At 37.2% G+C, this 22,456-nt stretch overlaps 1 gene segment (V, D, J or C); it reads left to right on the top strand.

The window, feature by feature from the left end:
• Window positions 1–8,498: 8,498 nt before the first annotated feature.
• On the top strand, window positions 8,499–9,154 carry LOC119807248. The segment is given in 2 exon segments: window positions 8,499–8,557; window positions 8,772–9,154. Coding segments are annotated over 2 exon segments (432 nt in total).
• The last annotated feature ends 13,302 nt before the right edge of the window (window positions 9,155–22,456 follow it).

Raw genomic sequence — 22,456 nt, 5'->3', positions numbered from 1 at the left:
ATTACTTCTAGTAAGTCAATTCTTAAGGAAACATTGTCATTGTAAATAAAAAATCTGAAACTAGTTTTATCTTAATATTTTACATTGTTGTCACAAAATGAAACTCATTTTATGTTGTAGTGGTCTAAAAATTGCTTCATTTTACTGTAAACATAAACTAGGGCAATATCAGATTTAATTTGAAATGGCATGCCCATTACAGGCATTGTTTTTAATAAATGTATAAATATTGAATCTGTCCTTTCAGAACGTAAGGCACATGCCCATTGAAACCCAAAATAAATGCCAATGTAATTATAAAAATATTTTAATTTTTTCAATATGTACTAAACAAAATACAATCACTTGCAAATTTCATTCATTTGCGTATTGTTATGATTAATTCCTTCACGTATAAGAATTTCATTATAAAAAGAACAAGCAGAACCAATTTTTAAGATAATTTCCTTAGTTTGTTGCCAAAAAAGGAATTTTTTAAGCCTCTTCTATTAACATGGTTCTTATGAAATTCTGAGGCTTCAACACATAACACATTTCTTATTAATAACTGATTGATTTCTGCATTTCTTTCTGCTAATGGCCCAGGCAAAAAAGTAGTGGATCAAATATGGGAAAGATAAAGTGGACAATTTATTTATTGAATTGTCTTTTGTAGTTGTACAAATAATAAAGTTAATTCTTATTTATCAGTAATAACTTCAACAGTTTCTACATGAAATACAACTCTTTATGCATATTGAGAATCAACAATGATTTTGAGAGGTATTTTATAGTGTACAGATTGGTACAATGACAACTCTGATTTTGGAAGTGGCACAGCAACATCCCTGTGTGTTTCATGATGGTTGTGCTGATAGTGATGGTGACCAATTGATGGTGACCAATTGAGGGTGACCAATGCCAGCTGGTCTTCATAGGTTGCTGGCTATTGATAATCTGAACCATCTGAGCCCAGAGACAAACTAGAGAGGAGCAGACATCATTCTCATGAACTGTCTTTTTTATATCATTACCTTTGTCCCTAAGGGAATAGGACTGAACTAATAACTATGATTTGTGACATATATTCCCATTTACTCATGGGGCACATTTCGAGCTGACCTCAGTAGGCCAGAACAAAGCAGACATCATTGTCTTTGGTACCCTACAACGAACCTTGTTGTGAAACTGTAGTCAACATTTGATATTTCACCTATTTTTGTTTATGTTTTGAGTTTTTGTGAGAATTTGAAGACTACTTTTATAAGGTCACTTTGAGGACTGAGAAGGTTGTTCTTTAAACTTGGGTGATTTGATTTAAAACAGTATTATGACTGTCAAGTAGAATGAAGGAGAATATATAATCTCCTGTTATCAATTCCTGAGATAAGATTCATATATTATTCCATGGCTTCTCATAAGAAAGCCACAAATAAGATGAAATTTTGGTTTGCTTCCTGAATGAATTCTGTTTCACCCCACATGTCTGTTTTAAAAATAACATTTTCTATTTCTGCCAGGAAGAAAATAATCATAAAGTCCTGTTTGGAGGGATTATCTCATTTGGCTTGCTGCATCTAATGATTTCATAGAGCATAGGTTAGATTGTTTTCATTAGGTGTAAAAGATGCTGTCATGTGGCCAATAACACATTTAGATATGTTCTTTGCTCTCAAGAGAAGAAACAAGGTCAGAGTTGCATATATGCCATGTATAATTAGTTTGCAGGACTGGGTAAGAAATTGAAATTTTCTGTGATAGATATTGTGGTCTGTAAGAGACATCAACCTTTTATAAAAGACTGAGATCAGCTAAGAGTAAGCACTGAATAAGATGAAAATTGATACATGGCAGTGAAGGGGGAGAGCGGCAAAATTAAAACAGGAACCAGTAGGTTGATCAAACATTGTAGCCAGGCTTGAGAAACACAGTAGCCTTCCAACTGGATATGTAGGAAGAACAAGAGCAGAGGAAAAAGGTTATAATTTGGGGGAGGTAATGGCAAGACAGAGATAAAAGTTACAAGAAGAAGGCAGATCCAGAGGGATACAATATAGTCTATTTTCTACTGAGCTGTAGAAAAGTTCTCACCAATCTGTAGCTGTTATTACTGCACTTCTAGTCCTTAACCAATATTACAGGGAATGGAACGAAGACAACAAATCAACAATGAAAAGAGCCTGTCAGCTTACTTGCACTTCAGAGGCTATGAAGTGGTAGATGACACTGTCCTAAGGGGAAATCATGGGAACAAATGAGAAAAAAATACAGAAATTGAGAAATTCATGCACTCAACTTGGACGTTTTCGAAATACTATACACTCAAGAATTAAGATTAAGCTTTTACATATGTAGAAAATATATGCATCACAGTTCTAGCCTGGTACAGCTGCAGGTATTGAGACAGGGTGAGTTTTTTATTAAAAATTTCCATCTCCTCCCCTCCTCCCACTTCCCTCCCCTCCCCTCCACCCACACCCCTACTCCCTCCCTCAGCAGGCCAAAGCGCAGTCAGGGTTCCCTCCACTATGGAAAGTCCCAGGTCCTCCCAACTCCTCCCAGGTCCAGGAAGGTGAGCATCCAAACTGACAAGGCTCCCACAGAGCCTGTTCATGCAGTAGAATTGAAGCCCAGTGCCATTGTCATCAGCCTCCACCGTCAGCCACATTCAAAGAGTCCAGTTTAATCACATGCTCCATCAGTCCCATTCCAACTGGTCTTGGTGATCTCCCATTAGATCTGTCCCACTGTCTCAGTGGGTGAACGCACCCCTCGCAGTCCTGACTTCCTCGCCCATGTTCTCCTTCCTTCTGCTTCTCATTAGGACATTGGGAGCTCAGTCCAGTGCTGTAATGTGGGTCTCTATCTCTATCCATCACCAGATGAAGGTTCTATGGTAATATGCAAGATAATCATCAGTGTGGCAATAGGATAAGGCCAGCTCAGGCAGACAAGGTGAGTTATTGAGGGCAGAAAGCTATTTAGCTGTGTTCATCTTCACAGGATGCTGCCCATTTGCATGTGCTGGAATCCAATCCTCAGCCAATAACACTCCTACATAGGCTGGTCACACCCTGAGGGGAATCAGTTTAAGTAAATATACAACATGAAAACGAGGCCCTCATTCTATTTCTTGATTTCCTAATGCTCTGCCTTCATATTAAAAAAAGGAAAATAATGTAAAGTTACTTATCCTTTATTGTTAAGACTTCCTGGTTGCTCAAGGAATTTCTTGGGTAATATGCTTAACCCTGTGAATATTTCATTCCCCTCTTTAAGGACAATTTCCAGATGTGATTATCAGGTAACCCAGAATTGATCATTCCACTTTGCATTGCTGTGAGAAAAGTCAACGTACCTTTCAATTTCCCATGTATGAGCAAAATCTAGGAAAATCTCTTGAAATTCCTGACCTGAGAAATACCTCCAGCTAGAAGATGAGTTTCTATTGAAGCTCAGTAGTAGTGGACTTATTTTACTTTCACCAGTAACAGTCAGGAGTCTGAAGGTTTTATAAATTATTGTTGTTGACACTATTGTTATATTTCTCCTACAGTCATCAAATCAAAACTTAAACCTCTCAGAGATACAGAAGTATGAGACAGTATTGTGCCAGTCCTCCTGGACTCTGTAGCCTACACCAGTTAAAACATTTTTAGATATAACCAGGCTTTATGGAACACTTAAGGTTTTAGTAGCAACAGCATTCCAACCCTGTGTTTTTTCTTTCTATTTCAGTAGCACAAATATTCTGAGCACCATTTCATAAGTAATAGGACTCTATATATTAGACATCTGGACTGTGTCATCATTTAGGCTTATATAACAAAATGAACGCACTTTAGACATGAGAAATTGGAATCACTCTAACATGGAGTTGTAAATCTATATTCTGTCCATTAACTTGCTTAAACAAATTTGTAACAAATTGTCTGCAATGTTGTTCCTCAATGTGGGAAAGAGTCTGCTTATTCCCAGCAGCTAAGACTCACCTGTCAACTCCTGAACCTTAGATCAATAAGGTGATAATGATGAACCTTAAGTCATTGTATTGATATATACACATGATTGTAGTTGCTGGCAGATACTGCATACTTCAATTTTGATTCTCAAATCACCTTATAAGCCCATTAATTTAACAATTTGGAAATCATACAAGAAAAATTAAATTAGTGCCAGAAATATTCCATAAATCTATACCTTTTAATCTATATTGCCAGGAAGTCTTATAGAAACAAAAACTAGCACTCTGCCTTCTAGATTATTTGTGTACCAAGTAATTGTTTTATTAAAGAAAAGAAAATTTATAAAAGGCTGCATGTAATTAATATCATTGATCCTTTTCTACTTACCATGAGACTTAATAATGATCTTTGGCTTGTTAAAAAAATCAAGGTCCTGAGGCAATCCACCCAGAGGGGTGAGTGTGTGCCCACCCAGCCTGAAGGTCCCTGGAAGGGAGTACAGGACACCTCCAACTCCTGCTGCAGGGGCTTCTTTGTTCCACATGACCCTGTCCTCCCCCTAAGTTCGCCCTTTTGCCTGTGGGATTTTTGGACTACCAGGAATCCCTGTTCCTGTGCTGAGGAGATCCACCTAGATGGGTGAGTGTCTGCCATCCTGAGGCTGGGCGAACAGTCTGGGAACGGAGCACAGGGCCCCTCCAGTTCGTGCTGCAAGGGTGTCTTTGTTTCACATGATCCTGCCTCCCCAAGCCTACCCTATTGTCTGCAAGGTTCTTGGCCAAGGAACAGTTCCTACTCCTACACTGTAGAGATCTACCCAGAGAGTCAGTCACAGCCAAGATTGGACCAAGATACCAAAACTCTCCTGGATGCATATGAAAGAAGTGATGGGCAGGTGCCGATGACCTGAAAGGCAACACGACAACACCAGAATCCAGGGATTATGCAGCAAGCAGGCTTGAACATCCTATTCCAGAAGAGGTAGAAGAAATCAACTTTAAATGGAACATTATAAAAATAATAGAGGACGTTAAACAGGATGTGAAAAATTGCTTAAAAAATGAAGAAGGCAAATGAAAAGATAGAAGAAATGAATAAATCTCTCACAGAAACTCAAAGAAAACCAAGAAAAAGCAATCAAACAGGTAAGGGAAACAGTTCAAGACTTGAAAAATGAAATGAAGGTAATGAAGAAAACACAAACTGAGGGAAGGCTTGATATGGAAAATCTGGGTAAAGGAATAGGAACTACAGAGACAAGTATAACCAAACATAAATAAAGATCACTATCTCTTAAGAAAACTCTGGAAATTTGTCATATGTCAACTTTTGGGCCTAAGAGGACAGTTAGATTTACAGTAGATATATTGACAGTCCCCTCCAATTATATGATTGACATTTAAAGAAGAGCAGAACATGAAAACAAAATGCTAGCAGGTGCAGTCACTAGAGGGAGCAGCTAGTCCAAATCAGGTCTACTCTCTGAACTTTTGAGAGGTTTGGTTTGATGACTCTTATGGCTGTGTCAACAATTCAGATGCTGTAGACACTAAGTATAAATGAACCTGTTCCCAGGCTGTTAGGAGCTGATGTAAGAGTGAAATCTGTCCCTAGATCCACTGCCACTGAGTCCTGATGATACTCTTGATTGCAGATTGGATGCCTTACTAATGGTTTAGAAAGATTCCTTTTTTTCAGACTGGCTTGGCAAGCGATACTGACTCTGTCTCCAAGAAAAACAGTGTGGATTGAGACCAGGTCATCTAAATATTATATCTGCTGAATAATATGATAACTTGTTTTATATTGTAATAAATCACCAGATTGTCTTTTATAGTCATATCACAATTTACATTTTCATAAAGTGGGTAGAAACTCAGAATTGAATTTCCCACACTCATCATTTTGTTTTGTCAATCTTCTGTATTTTCAGTATTCTTACACATCCATAGCAGTTTATAACTTTCTTTATTTACTTGTAGCAGTACCATATAATTTATTATATATTTTCTCACACTGAAATAATGCATATGATGTAATGAGACTGTACTGTGAGAGTATGATGTGCATATGCTCCTTTATGAGGTATAGTCTGAGTACATTGCATCATTTTCTAAAATGATGTAAATTTATTATAGTTTAAAAATAAGTACATTATGTAAATATGAATAAAATGATTATTTAAAATCATTGTTAAACTGAAGAATTAGTTGAATATTTAAGATGGTAGTAATTTATGAAAGAGATTTTTTAAATGTCCATGTCTTTTGCCAGTGTTTTTCACAGATTAATTATGGCATGTTATTAAAGTCTATCATATCCTTTCATACATGGCATTGTACTAAGTCACCTAAAAACTCTATGCTAGCTAGAGTTTCCCTATATTATTCTGTAAGATGCTCTAGTTTCATAATTACATCCATCTTTTGACAATTTCCAGTCATATTATATGAGGACTGAATTACTTATGCCTATAGGTGGTGGGTTTTATATGGGTATGCACGTGTTCTGTCATTTGTGCAAGGTATGCACTTGTTCTTTCATTTGTGCTTATTAAGTGTGAATTTATAGCTCCCCTGAGTATTAATTGTCAATAAGATAATTATGAAATTAATTGCTAACATAAAAATGTTACTGATTCAGTTACCATATGTAGCTAATATCCTTTTATAGGCAACTCAATTCTGTATCATTTATTTATTAATACCACATTTTGTCAAAAAATTTGGAAGGCAAGTGTATCAAAATAATTTTCATACCTAGCATTCAATGGCCAAGTGGAAAAATTAAAAAAAAATAGTAAAAATCTAATAGCAGATCTGTGAACAAAGATAAGCAATATATTTAAATTTATATTTTGAGGGATGGTATCTCAGGAAAACTATAAACTGAGCTCCTAAGGTCCAGATGAAGAACAGAAGGAGTGAGAACATGAGCAAGGAAGTCAGTACCACAAGGGGTGCATCTACCCACTGAGACAGTGTGACTTATCTAATGGGAGCTCAGCAAGGCCAGCTGGACTGGAACTGACGGAGCATGTGATCAAACCAGACTCTCTGAATGGGGCGGACAATGAGGGCAGAATGAGAAGCCGAGGACAATGGCACTGGGTTTTGATCCAACTGCATGTGCTGGCTTTGTGGGAGCCTAGTCTGTTTGGATGCTCACCTTCCTAGACCTGGAAGAAGGGGGAAGGGTCTTGGACTTCCCACAGGGCAGGGCACCCTGACTTCTCTTAGGACTGGAGAGGGAGGGGAAGGAGGGTGGAGGAGAGTAATGGGAAGAGGTGGAAAATTTTAATAAATAAATAAATTAAAAAAAATCAGGAATTAAATGGTTAAATAACTCTTGATTATATATTAATGTAAGAATGACTAGGAAAAGGATGTACATTACATAATATTCCCATTGCTAGTCAAAGAAATTTTTAGTTAATAAACTATAATAACTTCATCTTTATATCTGAGAAAAAGACTGACAAATACAATCCTATGAATTGTTCTAAGATAAATGGAGATATATGTTCAATTATAATCTGATACAAAAACACTTATGGTAAGTTAGTTTTCAACATCTTACAGTTAAAAATATAAATATCTATATGAAAGGATAAATGCTATCATTAGTAGAAGATTCAGCAATAGAGATATGTATTTACTCACAGAATATGACTGAACTTTTAAAGAAACATTTATGCCTTGAAGATAAAAAAGATAATGAATGATATATGCTCTATGATTTCTTTGAATGAGACTGGAGAGTAGAGAAATGCATAACCTGTGTTTACAGCAGTAAGTTCAGTGTTTGTCTGATATGTAAGCTTAAGAGAATTTGATCTAATAAAAAATTTCAATGCTATGAAAACAATGTGTATATTTATATAGGGTAGTATAATAATGGTCTTATGCATGCATTTCAATATGTGTGTATATTATATATGAGTAATCATACAGTAATGATTATTGTATGCTTTTCTATTTGAAAATAACCTAACTGAATCACCGTGAATGTAACAAGAAGTCTATATACTAACACCAAATAAGAACATAGTCAATAATTTGAAGACTTAGTTGAATGATTTGCTTCCATCTTGTACTTTTGTTGTGCACTAGATACTATGAACACAAAGTTCTGGGAGCTCATTTCATCCTACAGGATAATTACCTATGTGTTTTCAGTAAATTCCCATAATTCCTTACAATTTAACTGTGTGTTTTTAGACAAAATTTAAATAAATTTCATTAGACAACAAGACTAGACAATATTGTTAAACCACAGTTACAACTGATCTGAAATGCTTTATCAATTTTTCATCATCCTGCTCGTCTCCTATCTGTCACCACATTTTGTTTTATTACTTTCACTCCTGTTCTAAAAAAAGATTTCTTTGACTCATCTTTAAATTTTAGAAGCCCACATAACTGTCTTCTCTATATACACTGTTATGCAGTCCATGGTATTTGCATATTGCTCCCCAGGGAGGTCCCTGCCTTGTTGGCCAAAATAAAAGGTCAACTGTACTCTTGCCTTTTACTGATAACTCTACTTAGTTTATCTCCGCAAAATGATGTTTCCTGTCCAGTCCCTGTTTCTGCTAATTTTCTACATTCTGGGTAAGAATAGTGATAGATGAAAGCAGGAATGAGGATAAAGTGAACTGTCTGGTTGCCTATGTGTGCTGTCCATGTGTAATGACACAGGTCCTGTTGTTCAGGATGGGCATGTGAGGCTTAGTTATGTGATGATGAGAAACTAAAGAGACATAATCTGTGCTAAGATGGAGATTCAGATTTACATGGACTTTGTACTATTTTGTTTTAATTTCAGGAACCAATGGTGATGTTGTGATGACCCAGACTCCACTCTCTTTGTCGGTTACCATTGGACAACCAGCCTCCATCTCTTGCCGGTCAAGTCAGAGTCTCTTACATAGTAATGGAAATACCTATTTGAATTGGTTTCTACAGAGACCAGGCCAGTCTCCACAGCGCCTAATCTATTTGGTGTCCAACCGTGACTCTGGAGTCCCTGACAGGTTCAGTGGCAGTGGTTCAGGGACAGATTTCACACTCAAAATCAGCAGAGTAGAGGCTGAGGATTTAGGAGTTTATTACTGCTTCCAAGGTACACATGTTCCTTCCACAGTGATACAGACCCTAACAAAAACCTCTTTGCTTGTTGAGGCCCAGCTGCAATTGCTGCTTGATTAGACAACAGTTCACTCTGCATTACTGTGAGGTGCAGGTGGAAGGGAAACAGTGCAATTGTTTGCACCTGAGAACTGTAACAAAACTCATCTAGTTGGGTGAGTGGTTTGGCTAGTCCTCATGTGACATGAATTTCTTGTCTTAAATTCTGCAACAGCCATGGTATTGCTTCTGTATAATAATGATTTCATATCATTATTTTAGTTTGGTGTTAAAAATTTTTATGCATTTATAAATTTTCATTATTTCTTTAACTTCATTTTTAATGTTTCCTTTTAATAATGTATGTTAATTTTTAGATTCTCTTTTCACTTTTAAAATCATTAAGAGTCTATCTATATTTCCTTTATTCTTTCTAAGTAGACTAGAGAGGATTATTTTGAATATCTTTATAAAGTTTTTTTCTGTATGTTTTATTAGGGACATGCAACCAAACAGTTGCCATGCTCATTTAGGGAGATATATAAATAGATAGATAGATAGATAGATAGATAGATAGATAGATAGATAGATAGATATTCCTATTTGTGAACCTAATGTAAATATTGTCTGTGGAAATTTTATATCTGTTTTCTGTACTGAGTTTCTCATTAAAATATGCCTACGATTTAACCTGTCTACTATAGGCTGTGCTTAGTTCACAGTGTGCATTGTTTTGCAATGTGTATAATTTTTTAGTTGTACTCAACATCATCAAAACCTGCAAATGTTACCCTGGTCTAAGCCTGAACACTGAGGTCTTGTCTACCTGCTGGTATGGGGTCTTTTCTCTGGCGTGTTACCTGCTTTCCTGTGAAAAACAGGTGTGCGGCAGAATATCAGCATCTCCACAGTCTTTTCAGGTTTCTTTGATGTTTTTCTTTTTCTTTTTTATGGTTTAATTTTTTTTCTCTCTCATTTTTTTTATTAAAGATTTCCATCTCCTCCCCCTCCCCTCCCCTCCCATCCCCTCCACCCACACCCCCACTCCATCCCTCTCCAAGAAAAAGAGCCATCAGGGCTCCCTCCACTATGCTAAGTTCAAGGTCCTCCCAGCTCCCCCAAGTCCAGGAAGGTGAGCAACCAAACTGACAAGGCTCACAGTGAGGCCGAACATGCAGTAGAGTTCATGTTCATTGCCGTTGTCCTTGGTTTCTCAGTCCTCCTCCACCATCAGCCACATTCAGAGAGTCCGGTTTGGTCCCCTGTTCCATCAGTCCCATTCCAACTGGACTTGGTGCTCTCCCATTAGATCTGTCCCACCATCTCAATGGGTAAACGCACTTCTCACGTGCCTGACTTCCTTGCTCATGATCTCCCTCCTTTTGCTTCTCGTCGGGACCTTGGGATCTCAGTCCGGTGCTCCTATGTGGGTCTCTGTCATTTTCTCCATCCAATGCCAGGTGAAGGTTCTATGGTGATATGCAAGATATTCATGAGTACGGCAATAGGATCTGGACATTTCTGGCACCCTCTCCTCAGCTGCCCAAGGACCTAGATGGTGGCATCTTCCTGGACACCTGGGAACCCCTCTAGAGTCAAGTCTCTGCCAACCCTAGAATGGCTCCCTTAATTAAGATATATAATTCCTTGTTCCCATGTCCACTTTTCCTATATCCCAACCATCCTATTCCCCCAAGCTCTTCCCATCCTCCACTTCACACTTTTCTCTCCCAATCTCCCCCTTCCCCCATGCCACCCCACCCCATGTTCCCATTTTTTGTCCGGCAATCTTGTCTACTTCCAGTATCAAGGAGGATAACTATATGTTTTTCTTTGGGTTCACCTTCTTATATAGCTTCTCTAGGATTTTTTACGAATTATAGGCTCAATGTCCTTTATTTATGGGTAGAAACCAATTATGAGTGAGTACATCCCATGTTCATCTTTTTGGGCCTGGGTTACCGCACTCAGGATGGTGTTTTCTATTTCCATCCATTTGCATGCAAAATTCAAGATGTCATTGTTTTTTACCGCTGAGTAGTAGTCTAATATGTATATATTCCACACTTTCTTCATCCATTCTTCCACTGAAGGACATCTAGGTTGTTTCCAGGTTCTGGCTATTACAAATAATGCTGCTATAAACATAGTTGAACAGATGCTTTTGCAATATGATTGGACATCTCTTGGGTAAATTCCCAAGAGTGGGATTGCTGGATCCTGGGGTAGGTTGATCCCGAATTTCCTGAGAAACCACCACACTGCTTTCCAAAGTGGTTGCACAAGTGTACATTCCCACCAGCAATGTATGAGTGTACCCCTTACTCCACATCCTCTCCAGCAAAGGCTATCATTGGTGTTTTTGATTTTAGCCATTCTGACATGTGTAAGATGGTATCTCAACGTTGTATTGATTTGCATTTCCCTGATTGCTAAGGAGGTTGAGCATGCCCTTAAGTGTCTTTTGGCCATTCGAACTTCGTCTGTTGAGAATTCTCTGTTCAGTTCAGTGCCCCATTTTTTAATTGGTTCATTAGCATTTTAAAGTCTAGTCTCTTGAGTTCCTTATATATTTTGGAGATGAGACCTTTGTCTGTTGTGGGGTTGGTGAAGATCTTTTCCCAGTCAGTAGGCTGCCTTTTTGTCTTAGTGACAGTGTCCTTTGCTTTACAGAAGCTGCTCAGCTTTAGGAGGTCCCATTTATTCAATGATGCCCTTAATGTCTGTGCTGCTGGGGCTATACGTAGGAAGCTGTCTTTTGTGCCCAAATGTTGTAGAGTACTTCCCACTTTCTCCTCTAACAGGTTCAGTGTGTTCAGATTGATATTGAGGTCTTTAATCCATTTGGATTTGAGTTTTGTGCATGGTGATAGACACGGATCTACTTTCATTCTTCTACAGGTTGACATCCAGTTATGCCAGCACCATTTGTTGAAGATGCTTTCTTTCTTCCATTGTGTGCTTTTAGCTCCTTTATCAAAAATCAGGTGTTCATAGGTTTGTGGGTTAAGATCTGGGTCTTCTTTTCGATTCCATTGGTCGACTTTTCTATTTTTATGCCAATACCAAGCTGTTTTCAATACTGTAGCTCTGTAATAGAGTTTGAAGTCAGGGATGGTAATGCCTGCAGAAGTTCCTTTATTGTATAAGATTGTTTTGGCTATCCTGGGTTTCTTATTCTTCCATATAAAGTTGATTATTGTCCTCTCAAGATCTGTGAAGAATTTTGATGGGATCTTTAAGGGAATTCCATTAAATCTATAGATCGCCTTTGGTAGCATTGCCATTTTTACTATGTTGATCCTCCCAATCTAAGAGCAAGGGAGATCCTTCCATTTTCTGGTATCCTCTTCAATTTCTTTCTTCAAAAACTTAAAGTTGTTGTCAAATCGGTCTTTCACTTCCTTGGTTAGAGTTACCCCAAGATATTTCATGCTATTTGTGGCTATCATGACAGGTGACGCTTCTCTGATTTCTTTCTCTGCTTCCTTATCCTTTGTATGTAGTAGGGCGACTGATTTTTTGGAGTTGATCTTGTATCCTGCCACTCTAAAAAAGGAGTTTATCAGCTGTAGGAGTTCTTTGGTAGAGTTTTTCCGGTCGCTTATGTACACTATCATATCATCTGCAAATAACGAAAGTTTAACTTCTTCCTTTCCAATTCGAATCCCCTTGATCCCCTTGTGTTGTCCTATTGCTATTGCTTGAACTTCAAGCACTATATTGAAGAGATAAGGAGAGAGTGGACAGCCTTGTCGTATTCCTGAATTTAGTGGGATGGCCTTGAGTTTCTCTCCACTTAATGTGATGTTAGCTGTCGGCTTGCTGTAAATAGCCTTTATTATATTTAGGAATGACCTTTGTATCCCTAATATTTCCAAGACCTTTATCATAAAGGGGTGTTGAATTTTGTCAAATGCTTTTTCTGCATCTAATGAGATGATCATATGGCTTTTATCCTTCAGTTTATTTATATGATGGATTACATTGATAGATTTTTTTGTATGTTGAACAAGCCCTGCATCTCTGGGATGAAGCCTACTTGATCATAATGGATAATTTTTCTAATGTGTTCTTGTATTCTGTTTGCCAGTCTTTTATTGAGAATTTTTGCATCGATGTTCATGAGTGAGATTGGCCTGTAATTCTCTTTCTTGGTTGAGTCTTTGTGTGGTTTAGGTATCAGGGTAATTGTAGCTTCATAAAAGGAATTTGGCAATGACTCTTCTGTTTCTATATTATGAAATAAATTAAGGAGTATAGGTATTAGGTCTTCTTGGAAGTTCTGGTAGAATTCTGCATTGAAACGATATGTTCCTGGGCTTTTTTTGATAGGGAGGTTTCTGATAACAGTTTCTAATTCTTCGCGACTAACAGGACTATTTAAATTGTTCACTTGGTCCTGGTTTAACCTTGGTATATGGTACTTATCTTAAAAAGTGTCCATTTCTTTTACATTTTCTAATTTTGTGGCATACAGGCTTTTGTAGTAAGATCTAATGATTCTCTGCATTTCCTCTGTGTCTGTGGTTATGTCCCCCTTTTCATTTCTAATCTTATTAATTTGTATGTTCTCTCTCTGCCGTTTCATTAGTTTGGCTAGGGGTTTGTCAATCTTGTTGATTTTCTCCAAGAACCAGCTTTTTGATTCATTGATTTTTAGATTGTTTTCTGTGTTTCTCTTTTGTTGATTTCTGCCCTCAGTTTGATAATTTCCAGACTTCTACTCCTCCTAGGTGACTCTGCTTCTTTCTTTTCTAGAGCTTTCAGGTGTGCTGTTAAGTCTCCAATGTGTGCTTTCTCCATTTTTTAAGTGGGCACTTAGTGCTATAAATTTTCCTCTTAGCACTGCTTTCATTGTGTCCCATAGTTTTGAGTATGTTGTGTCTTTATTTTCATTAAATTCAAGGAAGACTTTAATTTCTTTCTTTCTTTATTCCTTGACCCAGGTGTGGTTCAGTAGTTGCCTGTTCAGTTTCCATGATCTTTTATGCTTTCTGAGGGTAACATTGTTGTTGAATTCTAATTTTAATCCATGGTGATCCGATAAGATGCAGGTGGTTACTAATATGTTTTTGTAACTGTGGAAGTTTGATTTGTTACTGAGTATGTGGTCAATTTTCGAAAAGGTTCTATGAGCCGCAGAGGAGAAAGTATATTCTTTCCTGTTTGGGTGGAAAGTTCTATAGATGTCTGTTAAGTCCATTTGGTTCATTACCTCTATTAAGTCTCTTAATTCTCTTTTAGCTTTCTGTCAGATTGACCTGTCCATTGGTGAGAGAGGAGTGTTGAAGTCTCCCACTATCAGTGTGGTTGGTTTGATTGCTGCCTTGAGTTCTAGTAATGTTTCTTTTACATAAGTCGGTGCTTTTGTATTAGGGGCATAGATCTTCAGGATTGAGACTTCATTCTGATGGATTTTTCCTGTAATGAGTATAAAGTGTCCCTTTCCATCTCTTCTGATTGATTTTAGTTTGAAGTCAACTTTGTTAGAAATTAGTATGGCCACACCGTCTTGTTTCTTAGGTCCATTTGCTTGATAAACCTTTTCCCAACCCTTTACTCTGAGTAGATGTTTGTTTTGTGGTTGAGGTGTGTTTCTTTAAACAGCAGAATGTTGGATCCTGTTTTCGTATCCAATCTCTTAGCCTGTGCCTTTTTATAGGTGAATTGAGTCCATTGATATTAAGTGATATTAATGACCAGTGTTTGTTAACTCCGGTTGTCATTTCTTATTTGGTAGTAGAGATTGTGTGTTTCCTTTCTTTGAGATGTGCTGGTGAAGGGTCACTAGATATCTGAGTTATTTTGGGCAATGCTGGTCTCCTTTGTTTGTTAATTTCCTTTTATTATTTTCTGCAAGGCTGGATTTGTGGCTATGTATTGTTTAATTTTGTTTTTATCTTGGAATATTTTGTTTTCTCCATTTATAATGAACGAAAGCTTGGCTGGGTATAGTTATCGTTGCTTGCATCCATGGTCTCTTAATTACTGCAAAACATCTATCCAGGACCTTCTGGATTTCATGGTTTCCATAGAGTAGTCAGGTGTTAGTCTGATAGGTTTACCTTTATATGTTACTTGACCATTTTCCTTTACACCTCTTAATATTTTTTCTTTATTCTGTATGTTTTGTGTTTTGATTATAATATGGCGAGGGGATTTTTTTTTGATCCAGTCTATTTGGTGTTCTGTAAGCTTCTTGAACCTTAATAGGAATATCTAGTTTTAGGTTTGGGAAGTTTTCTTCTATAATTTTATTAAATATATTTTCTGGACCATTGAGCTGTAATTCTTCTCCTTCTTCTACGCCTATTATTCTTAGGTTTGGTCTTTTCATTGTGTCCCAGATTTCCTGAATGTTTTGTGATGAAAATTTGTTGGATTTGCTGTTTTCTTTTATCAGTGAGTTTATTGTCTCTATGGTATCTTCAGAATCTGAGATTCTTTCTTCTATCTCTTGTATTCTGTTGGTTATGCTTGTTTCTGTAGTCGCTGTTCGATTACATAGATTTTTCCATATCCAGCTGGCCCTCGGTTTGTGTTTTCTTCCTTGCCTCCATTTCAGTTTTCAAGTCTTGCACTGTTTCCATTATCTGTTTAATTGTTTTTTCTTGGTTTCCTAGGATATCGTTTACGGATTTACTCAATTCTTCAAACTTTTTGTTATTCTTCTAGTCCATTTCTTTAAGGAAGTTTTTCACCTACTATTTAATGGACTCTATGACTTTCATAAAGTCAATTTTTTTCTACTTCTTCTTGATTAGTGTGTTCAAGTCCTCCTCTTGTAAGTTCTCTGGGTTCAGGTGCTTTCATGTTGTTTATCAAATTGTTGGAGGAATTCTTGCATTGGCGCCTGCCCATTTCTTCCTCTGAATAATCCCCTTTGGGTCTTCTTTTAGAAGTTCAATTCACCCAAATGAATTCAATTCACTCACCCCAATGAATGATGGATCTTCTGGTAGACAGTCAGGTCTCCTTGCTGGCCATGCAGCTTGGTGACAAAAGGCCTACCTTGCTGCAGGCAGGCTATTGAAACAGGGGACCTCCCACCGGCCTGGGTGCACTCAATTCCTGGTCCTGGCACCGAAACAGGCCGAGCTGTGGGATTTTGTGGCCCTAAAGACAGGAGGATGAAGTGGGGGTTTCTGGGTGTAAGCTGGGAAGGGACATCTATATATCTGTTTTTCATGTTGTATTTTACTAACAATATAAAATTGCTTTAGAGTTTTGAAAATTATGTTTTGAAAGTCTTTGAAATTATAGCAAAATAGATAAAAGTCTGACATATATTTCAAAAGGAAAAACCATTAATATTTATGAATTATTATTTTAAATTTATAATATCATGTTTATAAATTCATACCGCTTAACATAAATTACCAGGCTTCACCCTGTGCTGAAGTAGAATTGAACCAGCGAAACGTTACAGATGTAGGGAATAATGAATCTAGATGAAGAGCTAAACATCCAGTGACATTGGTAACAATTTCAATGTTTTTATGTGTTGTGACTGCCATTGAAAATGGACCAGAAGTGTTTAAACTGGGTTCCACATTTTAGGTAGGGTGTCTTTTCAGGGTGCAGACAGACAGAGAGAGATATGTGATGAGATGATCATATTGTTAGCAGAAAGGAGACTGACTGTGTTGAGTGGGGGTCTAGAGAGCTGTAGGTATGAGGGAAGTTCTACCTGGTTACAAAGGACATAGTCCTTCTTCTCCTAAACTAATTGTGTGAGTCATGCACGTACGTGTGTTTGTGTGTGTGTGTGCACGCGTGCGTGTGTGTGCACGTGTGTGTGTGTGTATAAAAGTTACTGCAAGCAAGTGAATTCTTAAGGAAACTTTGACATTGTAAATAGGGAAAAAGTGGGGAGAAGCAGAAGCTGTCTCTTTGAGAGAGGGACAGGAAGAGAGAAAGAGACTAAGGCTACAAGCAGGAAGGGAGTGGGCATCACTTGCCTCCTAAAGAGACAGAACATTAAAAATTTGATTATATAAAGAACAAGAATTACCCTTTTTAAATTTCCCTTCTTGTTTTTTAGTAATGGGAAATTTTTTCTTTAAATCCCTTCTTTTAATACGGTGTGTCTTATGAAATTATGAGGCTAGAAACATGTTTCTTATTAATAATTGATCAATTTCTCTTCTTTCTTTCATTTTCTGCTAATGGCCCTGACAACTCTGTATGATATGTAACATGGGTAATAGAAACTGAGTAATTCCTTGCTTGGATTGTTTCTTTTGTATTTGTATAGGTAATAAAGTTAATTATAATTTTCCAGGAATAAGTTCAAAAGTTTCTGTGCAACACAACGCTTTATGCATATAATCAGCAATTATATTGAGAAGTCTAATAAAACCATCACAATGGTATACAGCTCTTATTTTGAACTAACACAGTAGCATTACTGTAGTTTCATGACAGCTATGGTAAGAGTGATGGTGACCAGAATTGGGCCAGCTGGTCCCTATTGGTTGCTGAATGTTGACAATCTGAAATATATGAGCCCAGAGTAGGAATAGAGGGATGTAAGTATATTTATCATGAACTATTTTATGTCAAAACCTTTCTCTCTAAATGAAGAGGCCTGAGGTAATAACTATGATTTTGGACAGATATTCCGAGTGGCTCAAAGCCACAAATAAAACAGATTCCAGTAGTCCAGACCTAAGCAGACATCATTGTCTATATTACACTACAAAGGACTGTGTTATGAATCTGCAGCCAACATTTGATGTTTCACCCGTTTTTGCTTCAGTTTTGAGCTGTATTATGCATTCTATGTTTTGAGACCTTAAAGGCTGTTTTTACAAGGTCTCTTTGAGAGATGAGAAGGCTTTCCTCTAAACTTAGGTGATTTTTTTTAACAAGATATTATAACAGACAGGAAACATGAAAGAGAATATATAATCCCCTCTTATCAATGTCCAAGATGAGATTGATATATTAGTCATGGTTCCTCATAAGTAAGTAACAAATATGACAAAATGAGGTTATCTTCCTGAGTGAACTCAATTTGGTCCCCAGTGACTATCTTAAAGACTGTATTTTCTATTTCTGCCAGGATGAACATAGTCATAAAGCCCTGATTTGAGGGTTCATCTGATTTAGTTTAGTACATCCAATGATTTCATAGAGCATAGATTGGAGTGTGTTCATTCAGCATAAAGGATGTTGACATGTGCTCAAGATAATATTTAGATATGCTCTTTGCTCTCAGGATATTAAGATAATTTCAGTTGCCTGTCTGATTAGATCACAGGATAGGGTAAGGTACTGAATTTTTCTATGATAGATTTTGAAGTCATGAACAGGGATATAAGAGCCATCAAGCTTTCAGAGCAGGTAAAAGAATGAGGTTAGCTAACAGGAACAACTGAATGAAACTTGATATTTGGCGGTGAGGAGATACTAGCAAAGAATGGCAGGAACCAGTAGGAAGATCAACCATTGTATCCAAGCCTGAGAAACACAGTATGCTTCTCCCTGGAAATGTAGGAAAAACAGGAGTAGATGGAAGATGTTTATCATTTGGGGAAGAGATCTAAGGACAGAGATCTAAGTCACAAGAAGAAGGCAAAGAATGAAGGCTACAACTTAGGGAACCTCAGTTTATTATCTACCAAACAGGAGGAAAGTCCTAACTAGATAGTGGCTATTATTATTGCACTGTTAATCCTTAACCATTTATAGCAGGGAATGGAATAAAGAGGACAATAAGTCCACAATAAGTAAATAGGTCTCTGTGTATCAGGCATCTGTACAGTGTTATCAGTTAGGCTTATACAACAAATGAAAGCACTTTCGACCTGAGTAATTGGAACCACTCTAGTATGGGTTGGCAAATTTATATTATATTCATTAGCAGGCTTAAACAAGTTGGTACCAGTCAGCAACATTGTTGCACATGTAAAGGAGAGCTGCTTATTCCCTAGAAGCCAGGGCTCACCTATCAACTGCCGAAACTCCCCCATAGACCAATGTGGTGATAATGGTGACTCTGTCATCATGACACTGATAAATACAACTGATTTTAGTTACTGGCTGATACTGAACACTTATATTTTGATTTTCAAATCACATTACAAGGCTCCTTAATTGACAATTTAAAAGTCATACCCAAAAAACAAATTAATTATCACAAACATTCCTTCCATAAATCTACATTTTTAATCTATCTAAAAATTGAGCATTTTAAAAATAAAAACTAGAATTCTACCTGTTAGATTATTTGACTATCAAGTCACTTTTTCATTGAAGAAAAGAAAATTTATAAAAGGCAACCTTATAATCAATATAATTTCTCTTTTTCTGCTGACTATGAGACATGATGACCATTGAATTGACCAAAAAATCATTTATTCTCAACTCTCATCACTACCAGAACTTCCAATATTATATTTAAGCATACCCTGTTTTCTATAATATTCTCAATTCCATCTCATGGTATATAACATGGAATTCTTAATCTTTCAAAAAAAGTTTCTAGGGTTTTTAGAGTATAAGCTGGAAAATGCAGTGTTCTGTTTCAGTGAGCAAGGAACATCAATATCCCATTGTTTGTTTCCTTGAACATATCTGGAGAGAGCATGGTGTGGATCAATGTACTGTGAAAGAGCACTAAAAATTCCTACTTCTAATATATATTTCCTTAAAGTGATTGACTCATAATGATAGTTATCATTGCATTTCCATGATGAAAATAACCAACAGAACTTGGTGATGGTAAAAGGTGCCTTTAATCCCAGCACTCAGGAGGCAGAAGTAGGTGGATCAGCTTTGCCTACAGAGTGAGTTATAGGCCAGGCAGGGTTACATAGAAAACTTTGGGTTAAAACAAAACAAAACAAAACAAAAACATAAAGCCCTCCCCCTGAAAAAAACAAATAAAACATCAAGCATACACACACACACACACACGCACACACACAGACATACACCCACACAAACACAAATACAAAAACACGCAAACACACACACACACACACACACACACACACACACACACACTCAAACAGAAATAAAAAACAAAGAAGCCAGATTCACTGTGGCCCACATTTCAGAATTTGCAGGATATAAAAAGGGGATGACACTTGGAGTCACTCCATTAACAACACAGTGAGTAGGAAAACAAGAACAAGATTTGAGAGAGGCAGTATAACAGTCATCAAACTATTTCTTCCATAAGGGGCACACACAAATAAAGATTATAGAATGCAAAATTATAGTATTCAAAGATTGTGTTTAATTGTTTAAAATAAAAGTTTATGAGACACTGTGTCATCAAATCATAACATGACTCCCACTACAACATGTTATTTTTATACCAGTTCCTTGATAGTAGATTCCTGAATCAATACAGTCTTTCTTGTAGTATTCTAGGACTGTTATTTTTCTGTATGCTATAACAGGATAGATAGCACAGCTAGGATTACTAAATCATAAAAGCGATTGCTCTTTATAGTGATTTTTATATTTTATTGAATAAATTATATTACACCTTTCTTGTAATATATTACTATAAAATATATTACTATATTACACCTTTCTTGTCTAAAAGAAAAAATAGAAAAAAGCATAGATATTGTATATTTATGATTTAATAAATAAAATACCATTATACCTCTTGAGCAAAATCTGTGGAAATTTCTCATATGTCAGCTCTTAGGTCTAAGAGGGAGACAGCTAGAATTAGAGGGGCTATATTGACAGTCCCCTCCATTTCTCGAAATGAACTTTTTTCTTTTATTTTTTTTAAAAAGAAAACAACCTTTCTCTTTCATTTTACATACTAATCCCAGTTCCCTTTCTCTCCTCTCCTCTCATTTCCTCCACATTCCCCCATTACCCACTCCCATTCACTCCCCAGAGATGGTAAGGCACATTGCTTTGGGGAAGGTCCAAGGCACTCTTTACCCTATCTAGGCTGAGCATGGTATCCATCCAAAGAGAATAGGTTCCCAAAAGGTCAGTGCAAGCAGTAGGGATAAATCCTGGTGCACTGCCAGTGGTCCTACAGTCTGCCCCAGACATATTGCTTTCACCCACATTCAGAGGGTCTTGTTTGGTTCTATGCTGGTACCTTTCCTGTCTGGTTGAGGTTAGTGAACCTGCAATAGTTCAGATAAGCTCCTTCCACTCTTCAATTGGACACTGAGAGCTCAATGCCATGCTCCACTGAGGGTCTCTGCTTCTATAGCCATCTGATGCTGGATGAACGTTCTATGGTGACATTTTAGATATTCATCATTCTGATTATAGAGCAAGGCTAGTCCGGGTACACACTCCTGTATTGCTTGGGGTTTTAGCTGCATTCATTCTTGTGGATTCCTTGGAATTTCTCTAGTATTGGCTTTCTTGCTATCCCCATAATGCCGTAATTGCTCCCTCAAACAAAATACCACTTTTCTTGCCCTCATCTCTATACATCTTTCATTTCAACTATCACACTTCCACAAGTTTTTCCCCCTCCCCTTTTCCCCTCCAACACCAGTAGCACAGACACTGAGAACAACAATAAATAAATGGGACTACCTGAAACTGAGACGCTTCTTTAAAGGAAAGGACATAGATAATAAGACAGAAAGGCAGTCTACTGATTTAGAAAATTTATTCACTGACCCCACATCAGACAAAGGACTTTTCTCCAAAATATATAAAGAACTCAAGAAAATAGACAACAAAATTCCAAATAATCAGCTACAAAATGCTGTACAGAGCTAAACAAAGAATTCTCGACAGCAGAATGTCAAATGGCCAGAAGACACTTAAGGGAATGTTCAACATCCTTAGCCATCAGGGAAATGCAAATCAAAATGAGTCTCAGATACTATCTTACACCAGTCAGAAGGGCTAAGTTCAAAAACACCAATGATAGCTTATGCTGGAGAGGATGTGGATTAAGGGGAACACTCCTCCATTGCTATTGGCAACGCCAATTTGTAGAGCCTCTCTGGAAATCAATACGATGGTTTCTCAGAAAATCTAAATCAACCTACCTCAAAACCCAGCAATACCACTCTTGCATATATAGCCAAAGGATGCTCAATCATACTAACAGGACATTTGTTCAACAATATGTATAGCAGCATTATTTGTAATAGCCTGAATCTGGAAACAACTTAGATGCCCCTCAACTGAAGAATAGATAAGGAATATGTGGAACATGTACACAATGGAGTATTACTCAATGGTAAAAAACAACATCTTGAAAATTGCATGCAAATGGATGAAACCCAAAAATCATCCTGAGTGAGGTAACCTTGACCCAGAAAGATGTACATGGTATGAACTCACTCAAGGTAGGGTGTTAGGTGTAAAGCAAAGAACAATGAGTCCATGACATTTGAGAAGCTAAGTAACAATCCGAATGCTAGG

The sequence above is a fragment of the Arvicola amphibius genome, chromosome 2 (assembly GCF_903992535.2).
Source record: "Arvicola amphibius chromosome 2, mArvAmp1.2, whole genome shotgun sequence".
Classification (NCBI taxonomy): domain Eukaryota; kingdom Metazoa; phylum Chordata; class Mammalia; order Rodentia; family Cricetidae; genus Arvicola; species Arvicola amphibius.
This window is presented reverse-complemented; position numbering and strand designations above follow the sequence as displayed.